The following is a 24,563-nucleotide window of genomic DNA, read 5'->3' on the forward strand; positions in this document are numbered from 1 at the left end:
ATGGTAAAAAATACAATAAATTTGAATTTAGCCTATACAGTTATACAATTTAAAAGATATTTCATATTATAGAATTTAGTATGTATTTTAAATTACATTGAAAGGTATTTCATAATATTATGTAATTGGAAGATGTATTTCAGATTTACAATCAAGAATATGTATTCAGATTACTTAATTTAAAAATAATTTTTTATTTCCAACTCACCTAATCCATTTAATCCATAATACATTTTCAAAAATTTAAAAATCTAGAAATCAGAAAATGTATTTTAAATTAAGTATTCTGAAAATATATTATATATTACACAATCTAAAAATTTAATTCAAAATATATTTATGATTTTTTTTTAAATTGTGGAATTTGAAAAACTAAAAATACAAAATATAAAAGGTGCAGTAAGAAAAAATGGGTTTTAAAGAGTAATTGCAAACAGATGAAGTCCAATGGGAATCCATGAAAAACATGGTTGTTTCTTCTGCACCTCCATATATTCTTCTCCACCTCCATACATTTTCATATTTCCAAAAATTCCCCTCTGTAATATTCTGGATTATGTAATCCAGAAGTCTTTTTTTAAATTTATAATTAACTTCCAGATTACATAATCCGGAAGTATTTTTTCAAATGCAGGATTAGTTTTTGAATTATGTAATCTGGAAGTCTTTTTCAACTCCAGAATTACATAATCCGGAAGTCTCTTTTAAATGCATGTATGAATTACATAATCCGGAAGCTATTTTATGGGAGTAACACAAAAAGGTTAAAAAAGTATTTTCATGTTGTGTATGGGGTGTCAGAAGAACCTATGGAGGTGCAGGAAGAAACAGTCGAAAAACATTAGTAGTGGTTAAGGTTGTCCTTGTTCACCTTCTTCCTCAAAACGATAGAAATAAAAAGAAAAACTCCATGTTCTGTCTCCAATGGCAGGAGCTACTGCAACTACACCACCATTAATCAATCTCACACACTCCTCCAAACCTCGTCACTTCTATGCAAACAATATTCGCTTTCCTTACCAACGTTTTTATTCCGGATTCTACCTCAACCAAAGTTTAAAGCCCATAACCACCAATTGTCATGGCAAGGTATGTATTACATACATACATACATACATGATATATTTGATATTTGATGTAAATAGTGGCTCAATTGTATTTCACATGTTTTTTTGTTTGTGGGTTCTGAAGCTGAATAGTTCGGGTGGGGGAGAGCCATATGAGGTGGATGAAGCAGGTTTTGATGAGTATGATGGAATTGAAGATGAGAGTGACGAGGAGGATGCAGAGAGTAGTGTGGATTTGTTGATCAGATTCTTTCAGAGCATGTTTAAGAAAGTGTCTAAGCGAGCCAAGAAAGCTTCTCGCTCTGTTTTGCCCACAGTAATATCGCCCCAGCTTGTGAGTGCCCCTTTTCTTCTATGCTTTGTTTGACATCGTCGATTCCTTTTTTTTTTCTCTTTAATTTCTATGGCTGACATGTTTTCTGGTTAGTGTATTAGAGATCATGAAAAATTTCTAAGTTTAATAGTCATGTAAAGACACTGTAAAACAGTATTGCAGAATTTTACACTACTGTCTTATCACAAATATCAGTTGATATGATTTTTGAGGTAATTGTAAAAATCAACAAATTTATCATGGTAGGTTGTGACTATGAGTATCCCCAATTTATTTGTATAATTGAATGTTGAATTTTGCTTCAAGCTGTAGCTTCAGGTTTCCTTCTTTCTTCCTCTTCCCAATTAGTTAGTCTAATAAATTTCGGGTATGGTATTGTTTAAGGACAAAAGTTAGATGCAATTTGCTACTTAGGTGGTGTTTTTGGTATTGTTTTCTATTCAACATTAGCTTATGCTAGTGGTATTTAATAGAAACTTTTATTACAGAAATTACTGATGTTCAAATTTTAATTCAGATTGGAGAACAATACCAAAAACACTTCTAAAAATGTATGTAAGTTGTGTCCTTCTAGTAATTTAAACTTGTCTTGTACTTTACAAGTTTCAAGATTAGGTGTATTTTGGTCAAAATTTGGGTTGTAATAAAAATAAATGCAATTATTCCCTAAAATTTTAGCTAAACCAAACATGTTATGTGCTAGTTTTCTTTTGATTTCTAGACATTGGGCAAGGTAGTATTTGAATGTGCCTCCTGTACCTGAATTAAACTTTGAATTTATCTTTTGATTGCTTTTATTTCTTTCTATTTAAATGGGGAATTTCAGGTTTCTTTTGCTGTTGATGGAACTCTGCTACTTGCTTCGCTTTCTGTTGTCAAAGCACTGCTTGAGGTATTGCTTCCCATTACTGCATGTCTTAATCAGGAATTTTGTGGCTGATTGAAATTGAAACCTCAGTTTGTTTACTTTACCTTTCCAATTATCATCCCCGGTATTTTCCCTTGATAAACACAGTTTGGATTGAATCAATTCCTTTCCTTAGATGTAAATGAAAGATATGTAAGGAGGGTTAGCAATGAAGGGTATGCACATAATATTTATGATTAGGGACATCTTTGAACAAACTTCTTCATAAGCATTTCTGAGGAAATAACAAACTAAAGGTGAAATGAATTTATCCATGAGCTATGCACAGATTAAGAATAAGAATTTATAGAAACTATATAAGCGAACTTCCTAAAAATTAGTTTATACATAAGCTAATTTTAGTTTAAGAAGAAGTTCATTTCCTTTTTTTTCTTGTTATTTTGCTCTCTTAGAAAGTGTTTATTGAGAACTCAATTTTGCAGAAATCTTTTATTAAAATGTTATTTGCACACTCTTTAATGCACAATGCTCACATTCCATTCAGCCTCTATTTGCACAAACAAATGATGGATGTGAGTGACTATAGATAGAATAGGCTTTGGATTATTGTGTTATAAGTCTTGGAATATACATTGAAAATTCCAATTCCGAATAGTTGACACTAAGAGACATCAAATGTTTAACTAACTCACATGAATCTATACGCATGGCTGAACTATGGTTCTGGCATATCTCAGTATTTCCCTAGCACGATTTCTTTTCTATATAATTAGAAAATGCATTGTCAAGTAGGAGCTAACTGCCATAGGTAATATTCATCCATGAATCGTAGGTCATATGCACTCTTGGAGGCACTGTATTTGCTGCAATTCTGGTCCTGCGTGTGATTTGGGCAGCAGTTTCTTACTTCCAGTCAAGCGGAAATAGCTTCAGTCAAGGGGGAAATTCATTTGGTGCCGTGGCCTAAAGGCCCTAACCTCTCTTCAACCTTTAGCAAAGGATGGCCAATGTAAGTTTTTCTAGATGAGAATGAGACTTGAACTTGTGATCTTGTATAAATAATTTAAATTCATTGTTACTACCCTAATGATTCATTCAAGGTTAGCTTTATGGCAGTTTGCATATGAAGTATTTTGTAGAATTTTTTTGGGGTTTATATTTTATTTGATTATCTTTGATCATAAATTGTTTGTCTGTGTTCAGATGAATTCAAGAATCCTTTGGTGTACGAATATTTGATGATTGCCACATGAATAATTAGATGTAATTATTTTGCTTTTGTCTCAATGATTTGCAGTTTCTAATTTCTCTGGTAATTGATCTGGAAAGACTGTTTTCTGGTGGGATTGCATTCAGTGCAACCCAATATCAGACTATAATTTCCTATAATTTGATATAATTCAATTGATATTTGATGATACTACTATCACTGATAGTGCGTTTGGATATCTATTGGTAGACTCAAACATTAAAGCAAATATACTGTGCTTTGTGACACATTTTATTTAACTGACTAAGAAGGTAATAATAAATCAAACTCAAACCAATTGTTCTGGTTAAAAGCTATATCTCCTTTGAGTATCTCTAATAAAGCTTTATCTTTGAGAAACTCTGACGGTGAACACGGTCAGATGTTCTTAACTCTTCTATATGGATCTTACAATGTCACCACAGTTTTAAGAACATCAATAATTATTACTTTAGACTAATTCTTTAAAAAATTAAAATAAGTTTTATAAATTATCCTACGTCTTTTTATATTTTTAATATAATGCTAATAAGTTGCTTAATTATTTTTTAAGAAACTAAACACCAAATATTATATAAAACAACTTTTGCATGTGATATCCACATCATAGTCCTCTGATAGTAAACCCAGCCAACGATTATAAACTTTAGCAGACCTTTTGGCAGAGTTGCTATTGCACATCATCTCATTCTTCGTGTTATCATGTGCGTTGAAATGCGAAAATTATCTGCTACAACACAGATATTGGGCTCACAATTTCTAACTTTTATAGATGTAACTTGTGCATGTATATAACATAACTGGAGATTTATCATGAGATTTTTTAAAATCAGTTTCTTTGTTCAGATTATCTACAAATGTTTCTCTTCCTGTTGTGTAACAGTGGCTGGTTGACGTGTGAAATCGCCACCAAACGGACGAAATCCATCTTACAGTAAACTGTAAAGTACCTTGTCAAATACCAAAACAACAGTTTTCAATTTAAACAGAGTCAATACGAGCAAATTTAAGTTTTGCCATTCTTTGAGATCATATGTTTTTCAAGAATACAAAAATTCGTCATAATTACTTTACTTCTTTGTCTGATTCAAATGAAAATTAAACCCAATAACTGACACCAATTTCAAATACTGACCTTGAATCTCCAGAATCACCAGGATAAAATTCCAATTATCATATGTATCTAAATTTGTCTCCATAAGATTTTGTAAGCGTTCAAAGGGACTAAACAGTAGAGTTAACAAAATCACACGGTCTCAATTTATTCAACATAGCTTCACAGACAAACAACAATGTTGACACTATAACACAATGAGTAAGCCTTTATGTATTCAGTACAAGCAGCATTGTTTTACAAGAATAACAATAATTTTAAAGGTTATGAAGAGTATAGCATAGAAAGCCTATAGTCCACTAAACTACATATTGGTAAATGAATTCATTTTCCAACGCACTAACAAATGGAGTTGCTTAAGTACTCACTGAAACGATCTTGTAGAAACAAATAACAGCTCCGTGCCTCTTGAAGAAATTGGAATGAGGAGTTCATTGGGCTTAACAACACCTTGAGTATATGATTTATGGGTGCTCTGATGGAGGGACTAATCATCCTATATGCATTTATTATAAGGTGTCATGGGATTTCAAAGACTATGTTGCTCTTTCAAAACCACTTCCCACCTGCATATGTAACCACTCTGGTGATGAACCTCGGCTATACTCTCTTGTAGGTTGAGAAGCGAATGGGATGCCAGTTGTATCAAATGTTTGCTGATCAAACTGCAACACCAACACAAGGATTAAATACTGAAGTACACCAATAATCTGATTCCACTGGCTCCAAAAAATTGTTAGAGGGTGAGTTTCTACACACTTTAAGTTATTTACCTTTTGGTATATAGAACAACATACCCTAGTCGTTGCTACCCTCTACCTTAAAATTTATTTACTTTATGTATCAAATATCCCTTAACTATCCAATATTCCAATCCATTAAAACACCACACAAAGTATCTCATTTTATTTTTGGAAGGAAGCAACATAACATTCCATCCAGAATTTGCAATGAGCCCAATTAATAACAACAAAGGTCTTACCCTACTAATTGACGTTAGCTACATAGATCACACATGATCATTTAACTCAGTTTAAAATCAAATCTGTAAAGAATTATGTGCAAATGAATAAAACAATAAATCCATGTATAGAGGTATACTATTCTATATGTTTTTTGAAATGAAAAAAATTTTGCAAATTATATATTACTTCTAGCTTAATATAATTTTTTTGTCTCAAGATAAAAACCCTATTGCACGGTTGAGCTTGACACAACTAGCGTGTATAAAAGAAGCCTCTACCCAATATTGCATCCTTGCAATATAACAGAAGCAATTAAACTCATAACCCACCAAAGCCAAAGATTAAAATAAGAGGGACAAAACCAGCTTTCTGGTTATTTATATTAAAGAGATCAATAGAAAGATGCTGCATAATACTTACATCTTTAGGAGGAAACACTTCAATTCCGGAGGGCATTCTTGAATTTACGGCCTCAAGCTTCATTGACAAAAACTGTGACATAAAAGTAAAGTTCAAGAAAAACTACAAAGTATATATATTTTCAAAAGAATTACAACACAATTCACACCACACCTCTACTTGCCGCTGAAGCGATTGGATATAATTAATTATCTCATCAAGGACCAACGCTTTCCCAATAACCTGAATCAAAGAAATACATCGATTTAGAATTTCCTTGAAAGCACAGCATAATTTTTGTACATACACAGATAAGTAACACTTCTTTCTTCATTTACACTTATTTTTTCTCTTTCAGTAATGCACATGTAGTCAGGAAGAAAAACCATACCTTATTACAACCCGGGACCAAATCCTGAAGAATTTTCATCCTCTCACTAATCTTTTCCCGTCTAGCCTGTCCAACAACATTCCATTACAAAACTAAGTCAATAATTCTTGCAGGTAAAGACCCAATAATTCAATATTTCCTTCAATTCCCCCAAAAGACCCAACAAGCATAACAGTTTCATTATTTTTTAAAGCAACTTTTCCAGGGAACAAAAAATCTACATGACACTAAATATCCCGCAGTGAAGCAAATTCTTGGTACTCCAATAACGCCTACCCCAACCATAGCATAGTTTTCTCCTATTATTTGTTTTAAATAAAATTTAATAAAAATGCACAATCTCATGTTGCCATGTTACTGATGTATGTTAGATTAATTTAATTTTCTAATAGTTTCTTTAAAAGTCATATCAAACCAAAAATTATTTCTAAATTATTGATAAAATAATTCTTCCATTTTTTGTTTAGATTGCCCGACAATGTAATGATATTTTACACAATCATTTTATCACAAATGATCAAAGGTCATCATGTATTGTGGCAGGAGGGCTTGTAACTTTTTGTTTTAGTGGGACTTTATCACGTCTTATGCTGCAGTCCACTCTACTACGAATAATGCATTTTGCTTACCAAAAGCAAAATCAAAATTATTATGTGATTAACATAAGCTTGTCAACTTTTATGAGGAGTGTAATTTCTGTTTCAATGTCAAAAATAGTTACACAATCAATAAAGTATTTTCATTGATATGACTTTTAATGGTAAAACACAATAAATATATCATACATACACCACATGATAACGTTGAATCCAGTATAAACGTTATTTGCCTTAAATAATTTTCTTAAAGTCATCGCAAAATATTTCTGAATTCATTGATTGTTCAAAACAAATTTACCATATCAGATACTAAAAACTGTAAAAACAGAAACAATTACTAAAAGAAAATAAGCCATACAATCACAAGTCTAAATCAGCATCATACTTTGGTCCAAATATTAATCATCCTAAAAATAACATTTTTACCCGTTAAACTCGACAATTAATTAAACTCATATAGTAAAAATTAAAACTATGGAAAAACATCATAAAGCTATTCAAAGCAAATTAAAGAAGATGATAATTAAAAGGGGGTGGTTACTGATTAAGATTAGGAAGTTGGAATGCAATAGGTCATCCACTCACCCTTTCTGCAAGACTGTGGCTATCAGTAGCTTGACCCCTTCTGGCTCGGACATGAATGTAGTCTTGCTTAGAAGGAGGCTCTGAAGGTGGCTTTCCACCTTGCTCCGCAAGCTTTCCTGAACTGCTTTCTCCTTCACCTATGGCACTCTCACTCTTGTGGCTCCCTGTTGTCTTAACCCGTTTCCCATCACCACCACCACCACCCTCCTTCTGCACAAATCCCAATACCCAAAAACTTTCATCTTCAACACAAACAAAACTCTACCTATAACTAACAAAAAAACAGATCCAATTTTCTTCTATATTGTAATGCAACCAATTCAATTCTATTTGTTCTTTTTTTTTAATTCATAGTAGAACATTGAGTGAGGTACCACGCCATTGCTAGTGAAGACGCCCTTAGCCGATTCCTCCTGCTCGGCGTCGCGCCTCTTCTTCGGGCCAATGCTAGCCGGGCCGCTGTCTCGGGCCGGGGCAGGGCCGAAGTCCGGAAGGGCGTGTCCGAAATGAGCCCTACTGAGGCCCAGCGCGGCAGTGGCGTCTGGCACGTTGGGAGGCGGGAAGTGCCAGATCTCTGAGAGGTTGTAGGACGTTGTGTTGGCGGCGGCGGCGGCGTTGATGATCGCTGCCGGATCCATTCGGTGAAGAAAGTATCAGTGAGAAGAAGCGAAGAAGAGTGGCATTGAAGAGAAGGTTTTTGGTTTGGGGTTTGGGATTTGGGATTGTGATCTCCTTGGAGAGTGTCTAGTGTGAGAGAAGAAGCAATGTTTCTTCTCTGTCCACCATTACTCTCACTCCACACCCACCTCGGGACTCGCAAACCCAACTCACTTCCTTCCACTACTCACTATTCTCTTTCTTTTTCTTTCTCTTTTTCCTTTTCCCTTTTCTTATGTAATCTCATCCATTCAAATTTTACAATTTTTTTTTTATACTTCAATACAATATTTACATTTTTTATACGATATTTACCTATACACAAACACATGGACACGGATACATAGATATATAAAATCTTTAAAATATAGAATACGGGAACACAGATTTATATATTATATAAATATGAATTATATAAATTGATAATAAATATTTTTGTGCATCCATTATTTTTTGGAGCAGAAATATGTTTCTCATGACTGATAATATGTCTATTTCACAAGAATTTGTTTCTTATTTTTATAATCATAACAACAATTTATACAATAAAGTTTGAATTTTTAGAAAATTAATGTATCTTTTCTTTTTAAAATTGTGTTAAAATCATATTAGAATTGTCAGAAATTTAACAAATACTTTTTTAATTAGACACTTCACAGATACGTATCCTATATATGTCATACGAGTGTCGGTGTCTGATACTCGGACACTGGCACGTCATTTAAGAGGAGTGTTCGAGCTTCATAGATATTTACAAACAGCAGAGATAATAATATTATAATAAAAAATATTATCATTTTTCTTTATTTATTTTAATTTCTCTTCAATTAAATGTCTTTTGTTTTAACTATGTTTCACATTTTTTTTCTGGGGTTAGTAATTTTATATAAAAAATTATTTTTGTTAATTAAAACATTAAATTATAATTTAATATTATCATCATTATTCATGTAAAATCTTCTTCAAAATTAAACAACAATAATGAAAGTAATAAAATAAAACTACACTGATATAAGTGTTATTAAATCTCACAACGATGAATATCTTTCAATTAATTTTTTTAAAGATGAGTTTAGTTTGCATGCATCATAGATACAAAGTTATATATTTTTTATGCAAATCAAAATGTAACATAATATATATTTTTGAAGTACATGTATTTTGATAATTAACATTATTGTAAACGTGTAGCATGTCTTAGTGGGGTTCCAAAACTTGAGTTGATAATTACTATTGTTTGTATATGATTTATGAAAAAGTTTTTGAAATAAAGTAGCATGAGATTGGTGGACCTGAAAGTGAGATGATTTAGTGTTATGATATCTTAGGATTTGATTAATTATGATAATGAGAATAGATTAGTGGGTAATTTTTTTAATTTATTTGCCACTCTTTTAAGGCTTATTTGATATTGACATTAATATGGTTCACTTTGTTTTCTGAGGTTGGGTCAAGCATTTAATGTTTTGAAGTATGTTGTACCATCCATGTTCCCCCTTCTCTCTAATAATTGATGCTCCCATCTCATAATTCAAAATTCTCATGCAAGTTATCATAAATCATATCCAAACAAAAAGTGTAAATCATTAGGGGAAAATTAATACATTCTAATCAATGTTTAGTCTAAATCATTAACTTTTTATCAATCACCGTCTGATTCTACCCAATACTACTTTACTATGTATAAAAAAATCTGAAAGGAAAGTTTTGTTTTCATCAACTATTTCTTTTATTTTATTGTAAGCATTTATTTATTCTAAATTTACATATTTTAATTAGAATAAATCAATTTACATTAATTTTGCATATATTATCGAGATGTTTTAGGTATGTCCGTTACCATCTTGAAATTTACATCGAAAAATATTTTTATTCTCTAATGGAGTATACATTCATAATTTAATACTAAAAAAACTTAAATATAAAGTTAGAAAAAAATTTGTACTTATATCATACTATTAACCATTAAATTTGTCTTATTAGGTCTTTTAAAACGAGAGTCTCACCCATTTTATAAATATGTTAATCAACCTCAAGTTAATATATATGTTCAATAATATTTATTATTTATATTCACTTAATTTAACGTCAAAGAATCTGTATAGATATTCTCATCCATACTACTATCAAAACTTCTTCAAAACAAATATAAAAAAATCTAAAAGAACAATGAATATTTTTGAGATAAATCTAATATAAATTTTTAAAAGTTATAGTAACTTTCTAATCAAATCAAATCATAAGATCACTTATCTTATCCATATCCAAATTTTGAAATAAAATTTTGTTTTTATTTCTTTAAGAGTTAAAAGATAAAATTGAGTCAAAATTAAAAGGTAAACAAAATTAAAAGTGTATAATATCCTTTTTGTACTCGTGAAATATCCTTATTATTGCATGTGTTCTACCTTTATTAGATGAAGAATGAAAGTATGCATATTAAAAAAATAATTGACTTAAAGTTGTTTCTGTTTAGCTGGTGACTTCATGTATATACTTATTAATTAAAATATTATTTGGAATATTTTTGGACATCATTTATCACCCAAAAACTCGTGCCAACCCGTTTCATTCACATGCATTGAGACGGCGTCGTTTCACGTGGAGACCCTGGTAAGTATAAAGTGATGGAGAATTTGAAATGCAGTGAAGAAAAGTAGTGATGGAATTGTTGAAGCTTTCGAAGTTGAAGCTCCAACTTCAAGCCCTCGTCGCCGAAGTTCGAGATCTCAGGGTAACGATCTCCATCTCCAAAGCCAATCGCCTATTTTCCATGGCCGTTTCCACTTCCGCTAACCTTCGCACTTTCAGGACAGAGAACGATCCGCCACCGAGCAGCACCACCTTCTTTTCCAGGTTTTCGATTCCCTTCAATGAGGTCAATTCTCTTCATCACGTACCACTTCACGTAATTTTACCATGCTGATTCGGTTTGCCACGTTCGGGAGCAGAAGCTGAAGCAGAATGAGGAAGAGTGTGGCAGAAAGATACAGGAATTGCAGGGCGAGTTGGCTTCTGTCAGAGAGGAGCGTCAGAAACTGGAGAGAAAGGTTTGGGGGGATTTAATGTTGGTGTTTTTTTTTGCAAAATAAAGGAACGATTAAGTGATTTGTGTTCCCAATGCAGGTAAATTATATAGAGAACGATAATCTGCTGCTTGAGAACAAGCAAAAAGAATTGAAGGGAACCCTGAATAATTTGCTTCAGTCTAGGGAAAGCTTCGTGCATGCTTACGAGGTTATCTTACTGTTTGTGATTGGCGCTTTTGTTGTCTTTTATATATATATATATATATATATATATATATATGTGTGTGTGTGTGTGTGTTACTGTATAAAACGTGGTATGTTAAGTGAACAAGGATAATGCTGGTGAGTGATGCTATATCTCCGTATAATATCTTATTTATAAAGAAATAGTTAAATGAAAAAAATGTCTTGAAGATATGAAAAACATTCAATACTTTCTTTATGTAACTAATAGGAGGATTGGTAAGAAGTTGTTGCAGAAAAAGTTGGAGTTATTCAACGCTAATTTCTAAATGATGGCAGGAAGAAAAGTCTCTTCCTTCTCTCATTTAGTTTTTTTTAACTACCTTTTATTGTTCGATAAATATAGTGCTGAATTTGAGCATTACTGAAATTGGTGAGGTTATTTTTGTGGATTTTTATTTTCAGATAATGCAATCAAATTTGATCCATTTAATAACCTGATGGACCCCATCCCTCAAAAAAGTAAAAAAATAAACGCGCACATACAGACACGCTTGGTTAGCTTGAAAGGAAATTATTTGTTACTTGTTACTTTAGCATTCTTGAATCTTCTAAAAGCGTAACAGCTGAAAGTTTCGGGCCTTTTATTTTGTTTCCTAATATTTATTGTTCCTAATCAACATGTTTGAGCATAACTGAAACTTTTCTGTAGCAAGAGTAGGTGTAATATGTAGAAACCATAAGATTTGGAATTTTGGATTTTGGTGGTTGTTGTGATACTACGAACGCAATGAACACTCCTACTTCATGGGGAAACTAATAAATGTTGGAACATTAAATTCTCATGATATGGACTGTTGTTGATTGTGTACTTCGGTTTGAAATAATGGGTTATACAGGAATCTACTTCTAAGATGAAACGTTCAATTGAAGCCAAAGATAGTATGCTCAGTGTCCTTTCAGAGAAGATAAGTTCTTGTCTAGCATTATTTGATTCAATAGCAAAGGAGGTATTTTGTATCAAGCAAGTTCTGGATAAAGTCCAGAACATTGTCAATGATAGAGAGGAAGTTGGTAAGTAATTTCCTAACTAGTAATGTTTCCAGAGTATGGTCAGGTGTGGATATTCATAGAACCAATTGGTGTTTAATTGCTTATTTTATGTTTTTATTTCCTTTTTTTCAGTGACCAACTTGAAAAACAAAATGGATTGGGTCTCTGCACTTGAAAAAACATTTGTTGGTAATTGAGAAATCCTAACCTGTCCTACATTTTAAAACATGTTAGTACTTAGTAGTTAGTATGATACAATTAATATATGTAAGTATGTGTGTGTGCATATAATATGTGGTGCTACATACCATCTAAGTTTTATCAACTCAAAAAACCTTCCTTTTTGGGTTGTAGAAAATATCTCTGATCTAAGAAACAAAGTGGAAAACAATGAGGCTGAGTTAAGAAGAAAGGATAGAATCATCTCAGAGCTTGAAGCAAAGCTGGATGTGGCAAAAGTTGGCAACCATAACCAAGCTCAAATGGAAGATATATCCATATCTGCAATATTTATATCTATATCAAATACCATAAAACTTATTTGCACTTTCATCTATTCATGCATTTTCAATATTTTCTTAACCAGCTCCACATTCAGAAAACTTTATCTGCAAAGGATACTGAGATACAAAATTTAGTTTCTGAAAAAGAGGTTTAATATTTTATTTGTCATTATGTCAATGACTTCTGGTTGAGAGGTTCCTATGATTTCTAAACATTTTTTACAATAATTCAAAGGTTTTACATTATGAAGTTGGAAGCTTAAGACTCATCTTACAGAGGATTCAGGGTACCATTACAAATATGAATGAAGAGGTAAAGGGAATTTTTAAACTTCTGTTGCATAATCAGGAGAATTATGTTATAATTAAGTGCAGATTCTATTTTATATTTATTAGGACAGATTTGTTAGTGATTTGATTTGATTTGTACAGCTTTAAACACTCATTATTTCTGGCTTTCATTGCCTATTATTTCTTTCTTTAATTAGGTTGTAAAACAGTCTATAAATAGAGACTGTAATCACATTTGTAAAATATCTCAGAAATATATTTCACTTATTTCTTTCCACTTGGTATCAGAGCTCCTGATCTAGGAGACTCTGCTTCCGCAAATTTTTTTTTAGCCTTCATTGCTGTAATCATTTTCCTTGACAGCCTTCATTGCTGCAATTATTTGTTGGACAGCCTTCATTGCTGCAACTTTCTATTTTCCTTATCCTTTCTCCATTGACCACCACCACCACCTTGCACCATTGACGACCACCACTGCCGTCGCTCGCCGGAAACTGCACCGCTCGCCGGAACTGCCACTGCTCGCCGGAAACCGCCGCTGGCCGCCTGAAACCGCCACCGGAAAATTTTTCCGGCAGATTTTTTTTCCTGTGTGTGTGAACAGGATCAAATTTTGCCAATCTGAAAAACTCAGTTGGTTTTGAACTCTCATGGACTCCCTTAGTAAGCCATCTAGCTATTGTTCCTTTACTATGAGTGGTAAGAGTTCTAGTTTTTTATCCTTTAATGCTTCTAGTACTGAAAATATCTGGATTATAGACTCTGGTGCTACTGATCATATGACACCTCATTCCTCTTCTTTTTCATCCTACACTACTTTATCCGGTAAGCCATATATTACTATTGCTAATGGTTCCACTACCCCCATTAATGGTCGTGGTAACATTCACCTTCAACCTTCATTTCCTTTAAAAAATGTGCTTCATGTTCCCAAACTATCCAATAACCTCTTGTCTATTCAAAAGATTACCCAAGATTTAAATTGTACAGTGGTATTTTTCCCTTCCCATTGTGTTTTTCAGGATCTTGTCACGGGGAAGACTATTGGAATTGCTAAAGAGCAGGGCGGGTTATATTATTTACAGCATGAAGAAAGTAAAAAGGGTGCTAGACTACAGGCACACACTTCTAATCTTCAGCAAGGTCGTGAATCTTGGTCATCCTCTCAGATATGGCTTCAACACAGACGTCTTGGTCATCCTCCATTTAGTACCCTAAAGTCCTTATTTCCTGTTTTATTTACAAAAGTGTCTGCTGAGTCATTTCATTGTGATGTTTGTCAGTTTGCTAAACACCATCGGACAACTTTTCCTCCCAATGGTAATAAAAGTTCTAAACCTTTTGATCTTATTCATTCAGATGTATGGGGACCTTCACCTATTCCTAATATCTCGGGTACAAAATGGTTTGTTTCATTTATTGATGATTGTACTCGGGTTACTTGGTTATTTCTCATGAAAGATAAGTCTGAAGTTTTTCACTTGTTTGTAAAGTTTTACAGAATGATTCAAACACAATTTGAAAGTTCAATTAAGAGATTGCGTTCTGATAATGGAAGAGAATATGTGAACCAAAACCTTTCCAAGTTCCTTGAGGAAAATGGAGTTGTTCATGAATTAACCTGTGTGGACACTCCTCAACAAAATGGGGTTGCTGAAAGGAAAAATCGTCATCTCCTTGAGGTTACTCGAGCTTTACTTTTCCAAACATCTGTTCCTAGATCTTACTGGGGGGAAGCAGTCCTGACTGCCACTTATTTGATTAATAGATTACCCTCTCGGGTTCTAGAGGGTGTTACTCCTATTCAGGTTATGACCACATTCTATCCTTCTATTCCCATGTTGAATAGTCTTCAGAATCGTGTCTTTGGTTGTCCTGCTTTTGTCCATGTTCATAGTCCTAATCGGGGTAAGTTAGATCCTCGTGCCATCAAATGTGTCTTCATCGGTTATGCCCCCTACAAAAAGGGGTACAAATGTTATCATCCTCAAAGTCGTAAAGTTTATATTTCCAAAGATGTCACCTTCCATGAAACAGAGTCTTTCTTTCCTAGTTCTCAGCTTCAGGGGGAGAGTATTCAAGAAGCTGAGGACCTTGAGTTGCCACCTTTTCCTTTGTTACAGGATTTCGTTCTTAGGAAGGATGACAAAGACCCTGCACCAACATCATTACCAGAGAAGAATAATGAAGACAAATATTTTGGAAAACAATATCAGCGAAGGCAACAAGAACCCGTCCTGGTCGAACAGCAACTTCAATTGTCTGAACCGGAGGTAAGAACTCATACCAGTGAGACTCTTGAGGACACCTTAAATACTGCTTTTGAACCTAACCTAAATGATTTACCTATTGCCTTGAGAAAAGAAAAAAGATCTTGTGCCAAATATCCTATATCCCAATTTGTGTCTACAGAAAAACTTTCTATGCAGCACCAGAGTTTTCTTTCAGCTATTGATTCTATCAAAATCCCTACATCGGTACAAGAAGCCTTAAAAGATGATAACTGGATTCGAGCCATGAATGAAGAAATGAGCGCGTTAGAAAGGAATGAGACTTGGGAGATTGTAGAGAGACCAAAAGATAAGAAAGCAGTGGGTTGTAGGTGGATATACACAGTTAAGTATAAGTCTGATGGCACACTGGATCGGTATAAAGCAAGGTTGGTTGCAAAAGGGTACACTCAAACCTATGGGATCGATTATGAGGAGACTTTTGCTCCAGTGGCAAAAATGAATACCGTCAGGATTATTCTCTCCCTGGCGGCACACTTTGGTTGGGCAATGCATCAATTTGATGTTAAAAATGCCTTCTTGCATGGAAGCTTGGAGGAAGAAGTATACATGGAGATTCCACCTGGGTATGGTATTGTTAATGAAGGGAATAAGGCGTGCAGACTTAAGAAGGCCCTATATGGTCTTAAACAATCACCTCGTGCTTGGTTTGGAAGGTTTACTCAAGCTATGGTATCTTTGGGGTACCGACAAAGCCAAGGTGACCATACTCTGTTTATAAAACATTCTCAGAATGGTAAACTCACTCTACTTTTGGTCTATGTAGATGATATGATTATTACAGGTGATGATGAGATTGAAAAACAAAATTTGAGGGAGAGACTAGCTGCTCAATTTGAAATGAAGGATCTTGGGAAGCTGAAGTACTTCCTTGGGATAGAGGTTGCTTACTCGAGACAGGGCATCTTTATTTCTCAAAGGAAATACATCCTTGATCTTCTCAAAGAGATTGGTAAGTTGGGTTGTAAGCCCACTGGAGTGCCAATAGAGCAAAATCATAGGATTGGGAATGATGAGGAAAACCCAAAAGTGGAGAAGACACAATATCAAAGACTTGTGGGAAAACTCATTTATCTTTCACACACTAGGCCAGATATAGCCTATGCAGTTAGTGTGGTTAGTCAATTTATGCATGATCCAAGAGAAAGACACTTGCAAGCAGTAGATAAAATTATTCAGTACTTAAAAGCCTCTCCAGGAAAAGGATTGCTATTCAAAAAGGGGGAAAACTTATCCATGAAAGTATATACTGATGCTGACTATGCAGGATCGATTGTTGATAGGAGATCCACCACAGGCTACTGCATGTTCTTGGGTGGAAATCTGGTGACATGGAGGAGCAAGAAGCAAAATGTAGTTGCAAGATCAAGTGCAGAGGCAGAATTTAGAGCCATGGCTCAAGGGGTGTGTGAACTCTTATGGATGAAGATCATACTTGATGACCTAAAAATAAAATATGAAGCTCCTATGAGTTTGGCATGTGATAATAAGTCCGCTATCAGTATTGCACACAATCCGGTTCAACATGATCGAACAAAGCACGTAGAGATAGACCGACACTTTATTAAAGAAAAGTTGGATGATGGTCTTATAGCCACTGAGTACATCCCTTCAAGACTCCAATTGGCAGATATGTTTACTAAGGGACTTCCCGCAAAACAATTCGAAGATCTTACTTGCAAGTTGGGAATGATAGATATACATTCACCAACTTGAGGGGGAGTGTTGCATAATCAGGAGAATTATGTTATAATTAAGTGCAGATTCTATTTTATATTTATTAGGACAGATTTGTTAGTGATTTGATTTGATTTGTACAGCTTTAAACACTCATTATTTCTGGCTTTCATTGCCTATTATTTCTTTCTTTAATTAGGTTGTAAAACAGTCTATAAATAGAGACTGTAATCACATTTGTAAAATATCTCAGAAATATATTTCACTTATTTCTTTCCACTACTTCAACTATTGCAAATTTCAAAGGTATACGAAGACAAAAAAATTACCATGTTTATGGCACTGGAAGCCCTATTTTCCAATTCAAATTTTTTTCCCTTGCAATTTGTTGTGGAGAGTGAATGCGTTTCTGTTCCAGTGAATAGTTGTAAATTTCTTCATCTGCTTTGTAAATTATGGCTGTCTATTAGTCAGTTTCACAATATATTTCTCATTCCATTGTTTTTACACACCATCCAAGGAGCATATTCTACTTTATTTCTGGTTATATGATTATCAAGTAAAATCTAATCTAAGATGCTTATTTTTATTCCAGGATAAAAGGTTATTCTCATCCATTTTGCAACAAAAAGAAGAAATTGTAATGGATATGAAGATTGTAGATAACATGTAAGATTAATTTATTTAATGATACATCTGTTAACTTTTAGAATTTACTGTCTGATATTATAGGCTTAATACAGTGCTCTGTTAGAGATAGACAAGTCTTTTCTAGACTCCTGGTTCAATGTGATCATTGCCCATTCTAGTACACAAACTAAAGATAATGAATAAGTAAAATATATTGACCTTAAGTTCATTTCTAGATTTATAGATGAACAGTTCAATTATTTCATTCTTATTAAATAATAATATCACTTACCTAGGATGGAAGATGTTCAAAACAATAAAGACAGGGCTCAAGAACCTACTTGATTGCACTCTAAAAGGCACGACATTTTTAGACCTTCATTTTTTTACGTGAGGAAGAATAACTTTGAAGTTTGAACTGTGGCAGTCAAAAGAGGAAAGAACATTTTTCTTGGAGAAGAATTTTTTGTGTACTTTTTTACTTTATTGTGAGGAATTGTTTGGTAAACCTGGTTCACAAATAACCACAGAAGCACCAAATTGCAGATTTCTCAATTGATCCGTGAATGAAAATTCTTAGTTTGGCTGTTTGTTTAAGATTGGTTGCGTATTCTTCAACATTTCAAAAAAAAAAGAGAAGTTTATCTGCTTGTTGCAGTGAGTTCAGTTTCCTTGAGTTAATTCAGTAACCAAAAAAAATATAAAATGAACAGCCTCTATGTGCTGAAGATATGTAGCCAATGCAGATTGACCAAATATCACTATAAATAAATAAATTCAAGGTGAGGCTTCTATAATCCATAAATCTTGTGAAGCAGTAAAAAAAAATAGAAAAAGTTCAATGACTGTGATTAGAAGACCACTGAAATAGAACCTTCACACTGAGGTTAGAAAGGTAATTAATGACTTCATTGTGTATGAGCTATCAGAAGAAGACCAGTCAACTTCAACACAAGAACCAGCCAAAATCCATAAATTTGGTGTACCTACTACAAAAGCTTCTAATAATATCTAGGATATAATATGCTACCTGATGAACTATTTTTGTCGAGTGGTTTATAGCCCGTCACTCTTGTATGAATCCCATGCTTTTCTTATCATTAGGAACGGAAGCCTATGTAGGTTCTATATATATGCTGGCATATACTGTACATGGTGAATATATCGCAAACATCTTTTCCTTTCTAATATTTCTTATTTGTCTCCTTTCTCTTTTCTCTAAATTTTTCTTATGGTATCGAAGCTGGGAGCTTTGCTATTTCTATCTTCCCAAATCACTTTGTCCTCCATGTCAAGCTTAGTCCAAGACCCTAGTCAAAATCCCTGATGTCCTTATCATAACTCTAGTGAAAGTCCCTCCTTTTCACTGTCACCTACATTAACCGAATATAATTTTCATTCCTAGTCAGGACACATCCGATTGGTTCTCATTTCTTAAATCATAATGGGATTCCTCACTAGAACCATTACTGTCCTTGCATGCATACTCCTCGTTGGAACACTACAATACACTAGTCATGTCTTGGTTGACAAAATCTTTATCACCATCCATTTCTCAAAGTGTTCTCTATTTCGATTTTGTAGCAAAAGTTTGGAAATATTTGAGGAAATGTCTTTCCCAGAGTTATCTCCTATGAATCAAAGCTCTAGGAAGGAGTTTATAGTCTCAAACAAGGAATACTACTGATAGTTGAGAACTAATTTGAAACCAAAGTTAAGTGCATCTGATTTGACAATGGACCTACTTTTTTCCTAGAAGATTTCTTTTCACCCAAAGGCATTTTGCATCGAATGTGTTGTGTTGCCACACCCTAACAAAATGAAAGAGTTGAACGTAAGCATCAACATAACTCTCATGTTTCAATTGCACATTCCTAGTCACTTATGGTCATGCTATTAAACATGTTTATTTAATAAGCTAGGTTCCATCTCCCCTTAATGGGACTAAAACCCCATTTGAACTCTTATATGATAAACTACCAGATTTTCTCATGCTTAAAGTTTTTGGTTCATTAGGTCATGCTTCCACAAAAGATGAACACCTTCACAAGATCCACTCTCTTGACGTGGGGCTTTTGTGGGTTTTCAAAATGGATCAAAAGGTTATGTTATTATTCATTTGGATAATAAAGAAATTTTCACTTCCAGACATGGAGTTTTTTCGTTAAATGCATTTCCCTTTCATCTCAAAGTCTTTTTCACCTAATGGCGCAAATTTGCTACCTTTTGGGCCAACCATTTTACCCAATGCACCTTCGTTTAGTCAATCATATGATGAACAAACTCTTGACCTCACTAATCTCACAATTGATCCATTCATTTCTACACTCGAAAACAACAACTCAATGAAGGCTAGTCCACTTCATCACCAACATTGTCACCAGACCTTCCCAAGATCAACAATCCTCAATAGATCTGGTTCCAATGGAAAAACCACCATTTTGTTGCTCCACTCGACAACGAAGTTGTCCTTCACATTTCTTTGAGTTCCAATTTCGTTTTACAAACCAATCATCACCTAGATATTCCTATCCTCTTAACTCTATGCTTGCATATTCTCATCTTTCTCCCTCACATCACCATTACCTTATGTGTTTGTCATTGGAATCTAAACCTTTCAGTTACTAGGTTGCTCCAGCATAGTGTTGGTTGGATGCCATGAAAGCTAAAATTGACGCTTTAGCATTGAACTAGACTTGGAATATTGTGGATACTCCTCATGTTCACCCAATCAAATGTAAATTGGTATATAAGATCAAATGTTGACCTGGTGGTAGTGTGGAGCAATCCAAAGCCCGCCTTGATGCAAAGGATTTCATTTAGATTGAAGGAGTTGATTATTTTGAGACGTTTTTCTCGTGTTGTAAAAGTGGGTACCATTAGATTCATTCTTACTTTGGTTTCTATTAATCAATATCATCTCCAACAACTTGATGTCACAAATGTTTTTCTCCATGAATAGTTGTAAGATGTATAGATGTCCTTACCCCTTGGTGTTGCTAGATCTTGTCCCAATCAATTCTACAAGCTTCTATGGCCTGAAGCAAGCTAGAGCAAGATATGACAAATTGTTCATTTTACTTTTGTCTCATGAATAAAAGATTATGCATAGTCTCTTCATCAAATATGATCAATCTAATTTCACTACTCTGCTGGTTGTCCTGATTGGTAACTCCATTACTGAATTGACTAATATCAAGCATATACTTCATTCCCACCTTTGATAAAAGATCTTGGTGCGTTGAAATATTTTTTGGGGTTTGAAGTTGCTCACTCTGCCTTAGGTATCTCTATATGTCAAAAAAAATATTAGTTTGACCTTCTTAATGATTATGGTTTATTGAAGCCAGCCTCTACACCAATGATCTCTTTGACTACAACAAGAATCAATTTATTTGTTGTCAGATCATTTGCCATATTCTCACTTGGTTGGTTGCCTTATCTATCTCACCAATTCACAACCTGACATTGCCTTTGCTTCACAATAGCTGAGTCAATTCATGTCTGAACTCAGTGTTGAACAAGGTGCTTTGATGCTTCCAAATCTGATTTGAAGACTTGAAGAACCTGCTGTTGTGTTTGTGTGTGTTGTTTAGTAGCTTTTGAATTGTCAATTCACATCTTGTATTGATCCAAGATCACTTGATTCTTTATCTCTTTTAAAAGAAGTGTTTTCTAAAAAGCTGTGAAATTTTAGTCAGTTATTTTTCAAATCAATATGTTGAAAAAGCTGCTACTCAAAGGTTCTTGAGACTATAGCAGGTTTTTTATCCGTTGATTTGTCGAAACAACTGGTTGTTTGACACTTAGTGGCTTTCAAAAGGTTTTGAAAAAGCTTTGCTTTATTTTGTCACTGGTTATTTCGATAAAACAACGGGCTGTTTTATATGAAATCCTTACCAGCAAAATAATTTCAATCAGTTGTTTAGAAAAAAAATCTGTTGTTTTTCTAACAGAATTCTGTTAAGAATTCTAAACTGTTTTGAAATGTTTCTAACTACTTTTGATAAATGTTCTAACCGTTTTAACCACTTCTTTGAGTCTATATAAAGACTGTTTTGTGATCTTTTCAAGTACCTAAGAAAGAGAGCTTATTAAAAACATTTTCAAGAGAATCAAGAGTGTTTGGATCATCACTTGTGTGTAAAATAGGAACTGGGTTTTCTATACGTCTGTACTACTTTGTAAATCCTAGGTGTATTCTATTTCCTTCTTTTGAACACTAATTTTGTGTAATCTGTGTAAATTAGTTTCAGAAAGGGTTTCTGGAAACTGAGGTGTTGCCAAGGAGTGTTGTGTGTTCTTGAGTGGTTCAAGATCAACATTCTTGGTGTGGTTTTAGATAAGAAGTGTTGTGTGTTCTTGAGGGATTCAATATCAACATTCTTAGTGTGTTTTGTAATCTAGTTTTGATTGCTTAGTGAATTCCCAGTGGTTAACTCTTGGTTAAGAGTGAACCAATATAAATATCCTTGTGTGAATCTCTCTATTCCTTCTCTTATACACTGTTTTGAAATTTGTTCTTTGTTTGCTGGTATAAACAACCTGTTGTTTTGATAAAACAACTGGTTGATTTTCTATAAAAAACTATAAAACTGAAATTTTATCCAGTTAAACAGAAAATCAATTGGTTGATTTTTCAGAACTTTTCACTCTACTTCCAATCTTTGCGAAAATCTTGTAAAAACAATTCACACCCCCTCTTGTTTTGACCACACATTCTAACACTAAGTGTTGCTCATATTTGTGCTGCCAACAAAGTCTTACACTATCTAAAAGGATGCCTAGGAAAATGATTGTTCTACAATCAAACCTCTCGTCCAACTAATCTTGTTGTTTTTAGCGATTCCAATTGGACCACTTGTGTACATACAAACAAATCTGTTACCAGATAATGTTTCTGCCATGGGAATTCAGTAACTTAATGGAAAGCAAAGAGACAAAACACTGTTTCTCATTAAGCTGCAGAAGCCAATATTGTGGGCTTGTGTCCTCTAGCTCACTTATCTTAATGATCTTTAACTCACTTGTTGCAAACTTGCTGTTGTTCTGTACTACGATAGCCTAAATGCCACGCATATTGCTGCCAATCTGGGTTTTCATGAGTGAACCAAGCATTTATAAATCGATTGTCATATTTTATGAAAAAAGATTCAACAAGGTCTAATGAAGTTAGTTTCTGTTTCTTAATTGCATCAATTGGTTGACATGTTCACTAAATCTCTTCCTCCTAACTTTTGTCAACAATCTATCCAAGCTTGAGTTAGTTGATATTTTCTTACCTCCAGCTTTAGAGGGAGTATCAAAAGAAGACCAGTCATCTCCAACAAGAACCAGCCGAAAATCCATAAATCTGTTGCACCTACAAAAGCTTATAATAATATCTAGGATATGTTTAGAATGTGCTCTGAATATTCTACTCGCTGTACTATTTTTACTGAGCTGTTATGTTCTGTAACTCTTGTACGAATTCCATGTTTTTCTTATCATTAGGTATTGTAGCCTCTGTAGGTTATTTATGTGCTGCTTATATACTGCAAATGGTGAATATTTGCATTATCTTTTTCTCTCTATATTCCTTATCCTTCTCCTTTCTTTTTTGTCTATATTTTCCCTAGTAGCACTATCCGTCATTAGATATTACAATTTATAAGTACAAACAATCTCATGTTTGAAGTATTTTTCCGTTTTCTGCCTGATTTTATCTCGCTCCTCCCCTCTTTCTTCTAAATTGACCGTGGACAGTTGATGTTTTGAAATGAAGCTTTATTTTATTTCATACTTGTTATTCATCAGAATTTTATTTCAGGGAATGAGCACAGTCGCTATTTTGAAGCAAGTGTGGCATGCATTTGTTTTATTGTGTAGCGGAAGTGTTTTGGGCTGACGATGGATCGAGACCAAATGAGCAACAGAAGGATTCATTACATAGCCAACTGCGTCTCTGATAACTGGTAAATTGAAATGAGTTTCTTTCTGCTCATATAGGGTTTGTGAATTAATGGAAAATTTAAAGATGTGCTCATAAATAATTTAAGTTTTTGAACCCTTCAAGTTGTTATTCAACCCCTTCTGCTAGTGTCTGACAATATTCTTTGGTGTATTGGATAATTATGCAACAAGTGTTGATGTTCAGCAATGCAAATAGGTGATTTACCGACCAATATTTGTTTACTCCGATATCCTATTTTGATTAAGTTGGATATTTAGTTAAAGGGGGGGAGGAAGTATGAAAATTTACATATAATGCCACTGGAAAATATGTATTTTATTCTCTCACGATCGTTGCCATTGTTCACAATTTCCCTTGTGTTATGCTGAATTTGACAGAACAGTGAGCAATTCGAAGCGCTCAACAGTTAAAATCAAACCGTTGCCTTTTGTTTTTTAAATTTTAGAAACTATACTTTAAGTAAAATAATATAAATTTTAAGCCTCGGATGCTATGCAGTTGTAATAAATATATATATATTATTTGAGTGTTCGACCTTCCATTTGGTAACTCTGTAGTTTCCTTTGCCTATTGGTTAGAATAATATATTCATTGTTGAATAATTCATGATATAGTTTGGAAATCCTAGTTGTTGAATGAAGAAAGAATTTAATGTAGTTTATGGTTGAGATATTAAATGTATTTATGTTTCATTTAATGCTTAATTATTATAAAAAAGTAAGAGG

General features: G+C 33.7%; 3 protein-coding genes across 6 annotated transcripts; 2 read left to right on the forward strand and 1 right to left on the reverse strand.

Moving 5' to 3' along the window:
- Positions 1-798: 798 nt before the first annotated feature.
- LOC137810701 (protein SHORT HYPOCOTYL IN WHITE LIGHT 1) lies at positions 799-3,717 on the forward strand. 2 transcript variants are annotated; one of them, XR_011080946.1, is made up of 6 exons: positions 799-1,089; positions 1,192-1,401; positions 2,228-2,293; positions 3,102-3,278; positions 3,473-3,547; positions 3,586-3,717. XR_011080946.1 is itself a non-coding variant. In XM_068612103.1 (5 exons), exons 1-4 carry the CDS (start codon positions 925-927, stop codon positions 3,234-3,236), a joined length of 576 nt encoding a protein of 191 aa, XP_068468204.1. In that variant the 5' UTR covers positions 799-924; the 3' UTR covers positions 3,237-3,278; positions 3,473-3,556. The 2 variants fall into 2 exon arrangements, 1 of the variants encoding a protein (XP_068468204.1); XM_068612103.1 differs by lacking the exon at positions 3,586-3,717 and having other exon boundaries at positions 3,473-3,556.
- A 1,038-nt stretch (positions 3,718-4,755) lies between these two features.
- Positions 4,756-8,473, reverse strand: LOC137810700 (transcription factor BHLH094-like). Its single transcript, XM_068612102.1, has 6 exons — positions 7,946-8,473; positions 7,572-7,781; positions 6,388-6,453; positions 6,171-6,239; positions 6,018-6,089; positions 4,756-5,297 (listed from the first exon to the last, which is right to left on the reverse strand). The coding sequence occupies exons 1-6, from the start codon at positions 8,207-8,209 to the stop codon at positions 5,169-5,171; spliced, it is 810 nt and encodes a 269-aa protein (XP_068468203.1). The 5' UTR covers positions 8,210-8,473; the 3' UTR covers positions 4,756-5,168.
- A 2,337-nt stretch (positions 8,474-10,810) lies between these two features.
- LOC137810702 (uncharacterized) lies at positions 10,811-24,049 on the forward strand. 3 transcript variants are annotated; one of them, XM_068612106.1, is made up of 11 exons: positions 10,811-10,962; positions 11,040-11,084; positions 11,180-11,278; positions 11,355-11,465; positions 12,340-12,514; positions 12,626-12,682; positions 12,848-12,984; positions 13,086-13,145; positions 13,232-13,309; positions 17,851-17,924; positions 23,695-24,049. In XM_068612106.1, exons 1-11 carry the CDS (start codon positions 10,891-10,893, stop codon positions 23,699-23,701), a joined length of 915 nt encoding a protein of 304 aa, XP_068468207.1. In that variant the 5' UTR covers positions 10,811-10,890; the 3' UTR covers positions 23,702-24,049. The 3 variants fall into 3 exon arrangements, with proteins under 3 accessions (XP_068468207.1, XP_068468206.1, XP_068468205.1); XM_068612104.1 differs by having other exon boundaries at positions 10,817-11,106; XM_068612105.1 differs by lacking the exon at positions 12,626-12,682 and having other exon boundaries at positions 10,815-11,106.
- The last annotated feature ends 514 nt before the right edge of the window (positions 24,050-24,563 follow it).

Source organism: Phaseolus vulgaris, chromosome 2, assembly GCF_000499845.2.
Source record: "Phaseolus vulgaris cultivar G19833 chromosome 2, P. vulgaris v2.0, whole genome shotgun sequence".
In the NCBI taxonomy this organism is placed as follows: domain Eukaryota; kingdom Viridiplantae; phylum Streptophyta; class Magnoliopsida; order Fabales; family Fabaceae; genus Phaseolus; species Phaseolus vulgaris.

Coding starts and splice junctions, on each gene's coding strand:
- LOC137810701 (XM_068612103.1), top strand. CDS start 925: ATGGCAGGAGCTACTGCAACTACACCACCATTAATCAATCTCACACAC. Junction 1,090..1,191: donor CCACCAATTGTCATGGCAAG/GTATGTATTACA, acceptor TGGGTTCTGAAG/CTGAATAGTTCGGGTGGGGG. Junction 1,402..2,227: donor CAGTAATATCGCCCCAGCTT/GTGAGTGCCCCT, acceptor GGGGAATTTCAG/GTTTCTTTTGCTGTTGATGG.
- LOC137810700 (XM_068612102.1), bottom strand. CDS start 8,209: ATGGATCCGGCAGCGATCATCAACGCCGCCGCCGCCGCCAACACAACG. Junction 6,454..7,571: donor GCCACAGTCTTGCAGAAAGG/GTGAGTGGATGA, acceptor GTTGTTGGACAG/GCTAGACGGGAAAAGATTAG. Junction 6,240..6,387: donor TGGTCCCGGGTTGTAATAAG/GTATGGTTTTTC, acceptor TCTTTGATTCAG/GTTATTGGGAAAGCGTTGGT.
- LOC137810702 (XM_068612104.1), top strand. CDS start 10,891: ATGGAATTGTTGAAGCTTTCGAAGTTGAAGCTCCAACTTCAAGCCCTC. Junction 12,515..12,625: donor CAATGATAGAGAGGAAGTTG/GTAAGTAATTTC, acceptor CCTTTTTTTCAG/TGACCAACTTGAAAAACAAA. Junction 12,985..13,085: donor ACCAAGCTCAAATGGAAGAT/ATATCCATATCT, acceptor AACCAGCTCCAC/ATTCAGAAAACTTTATCTGC.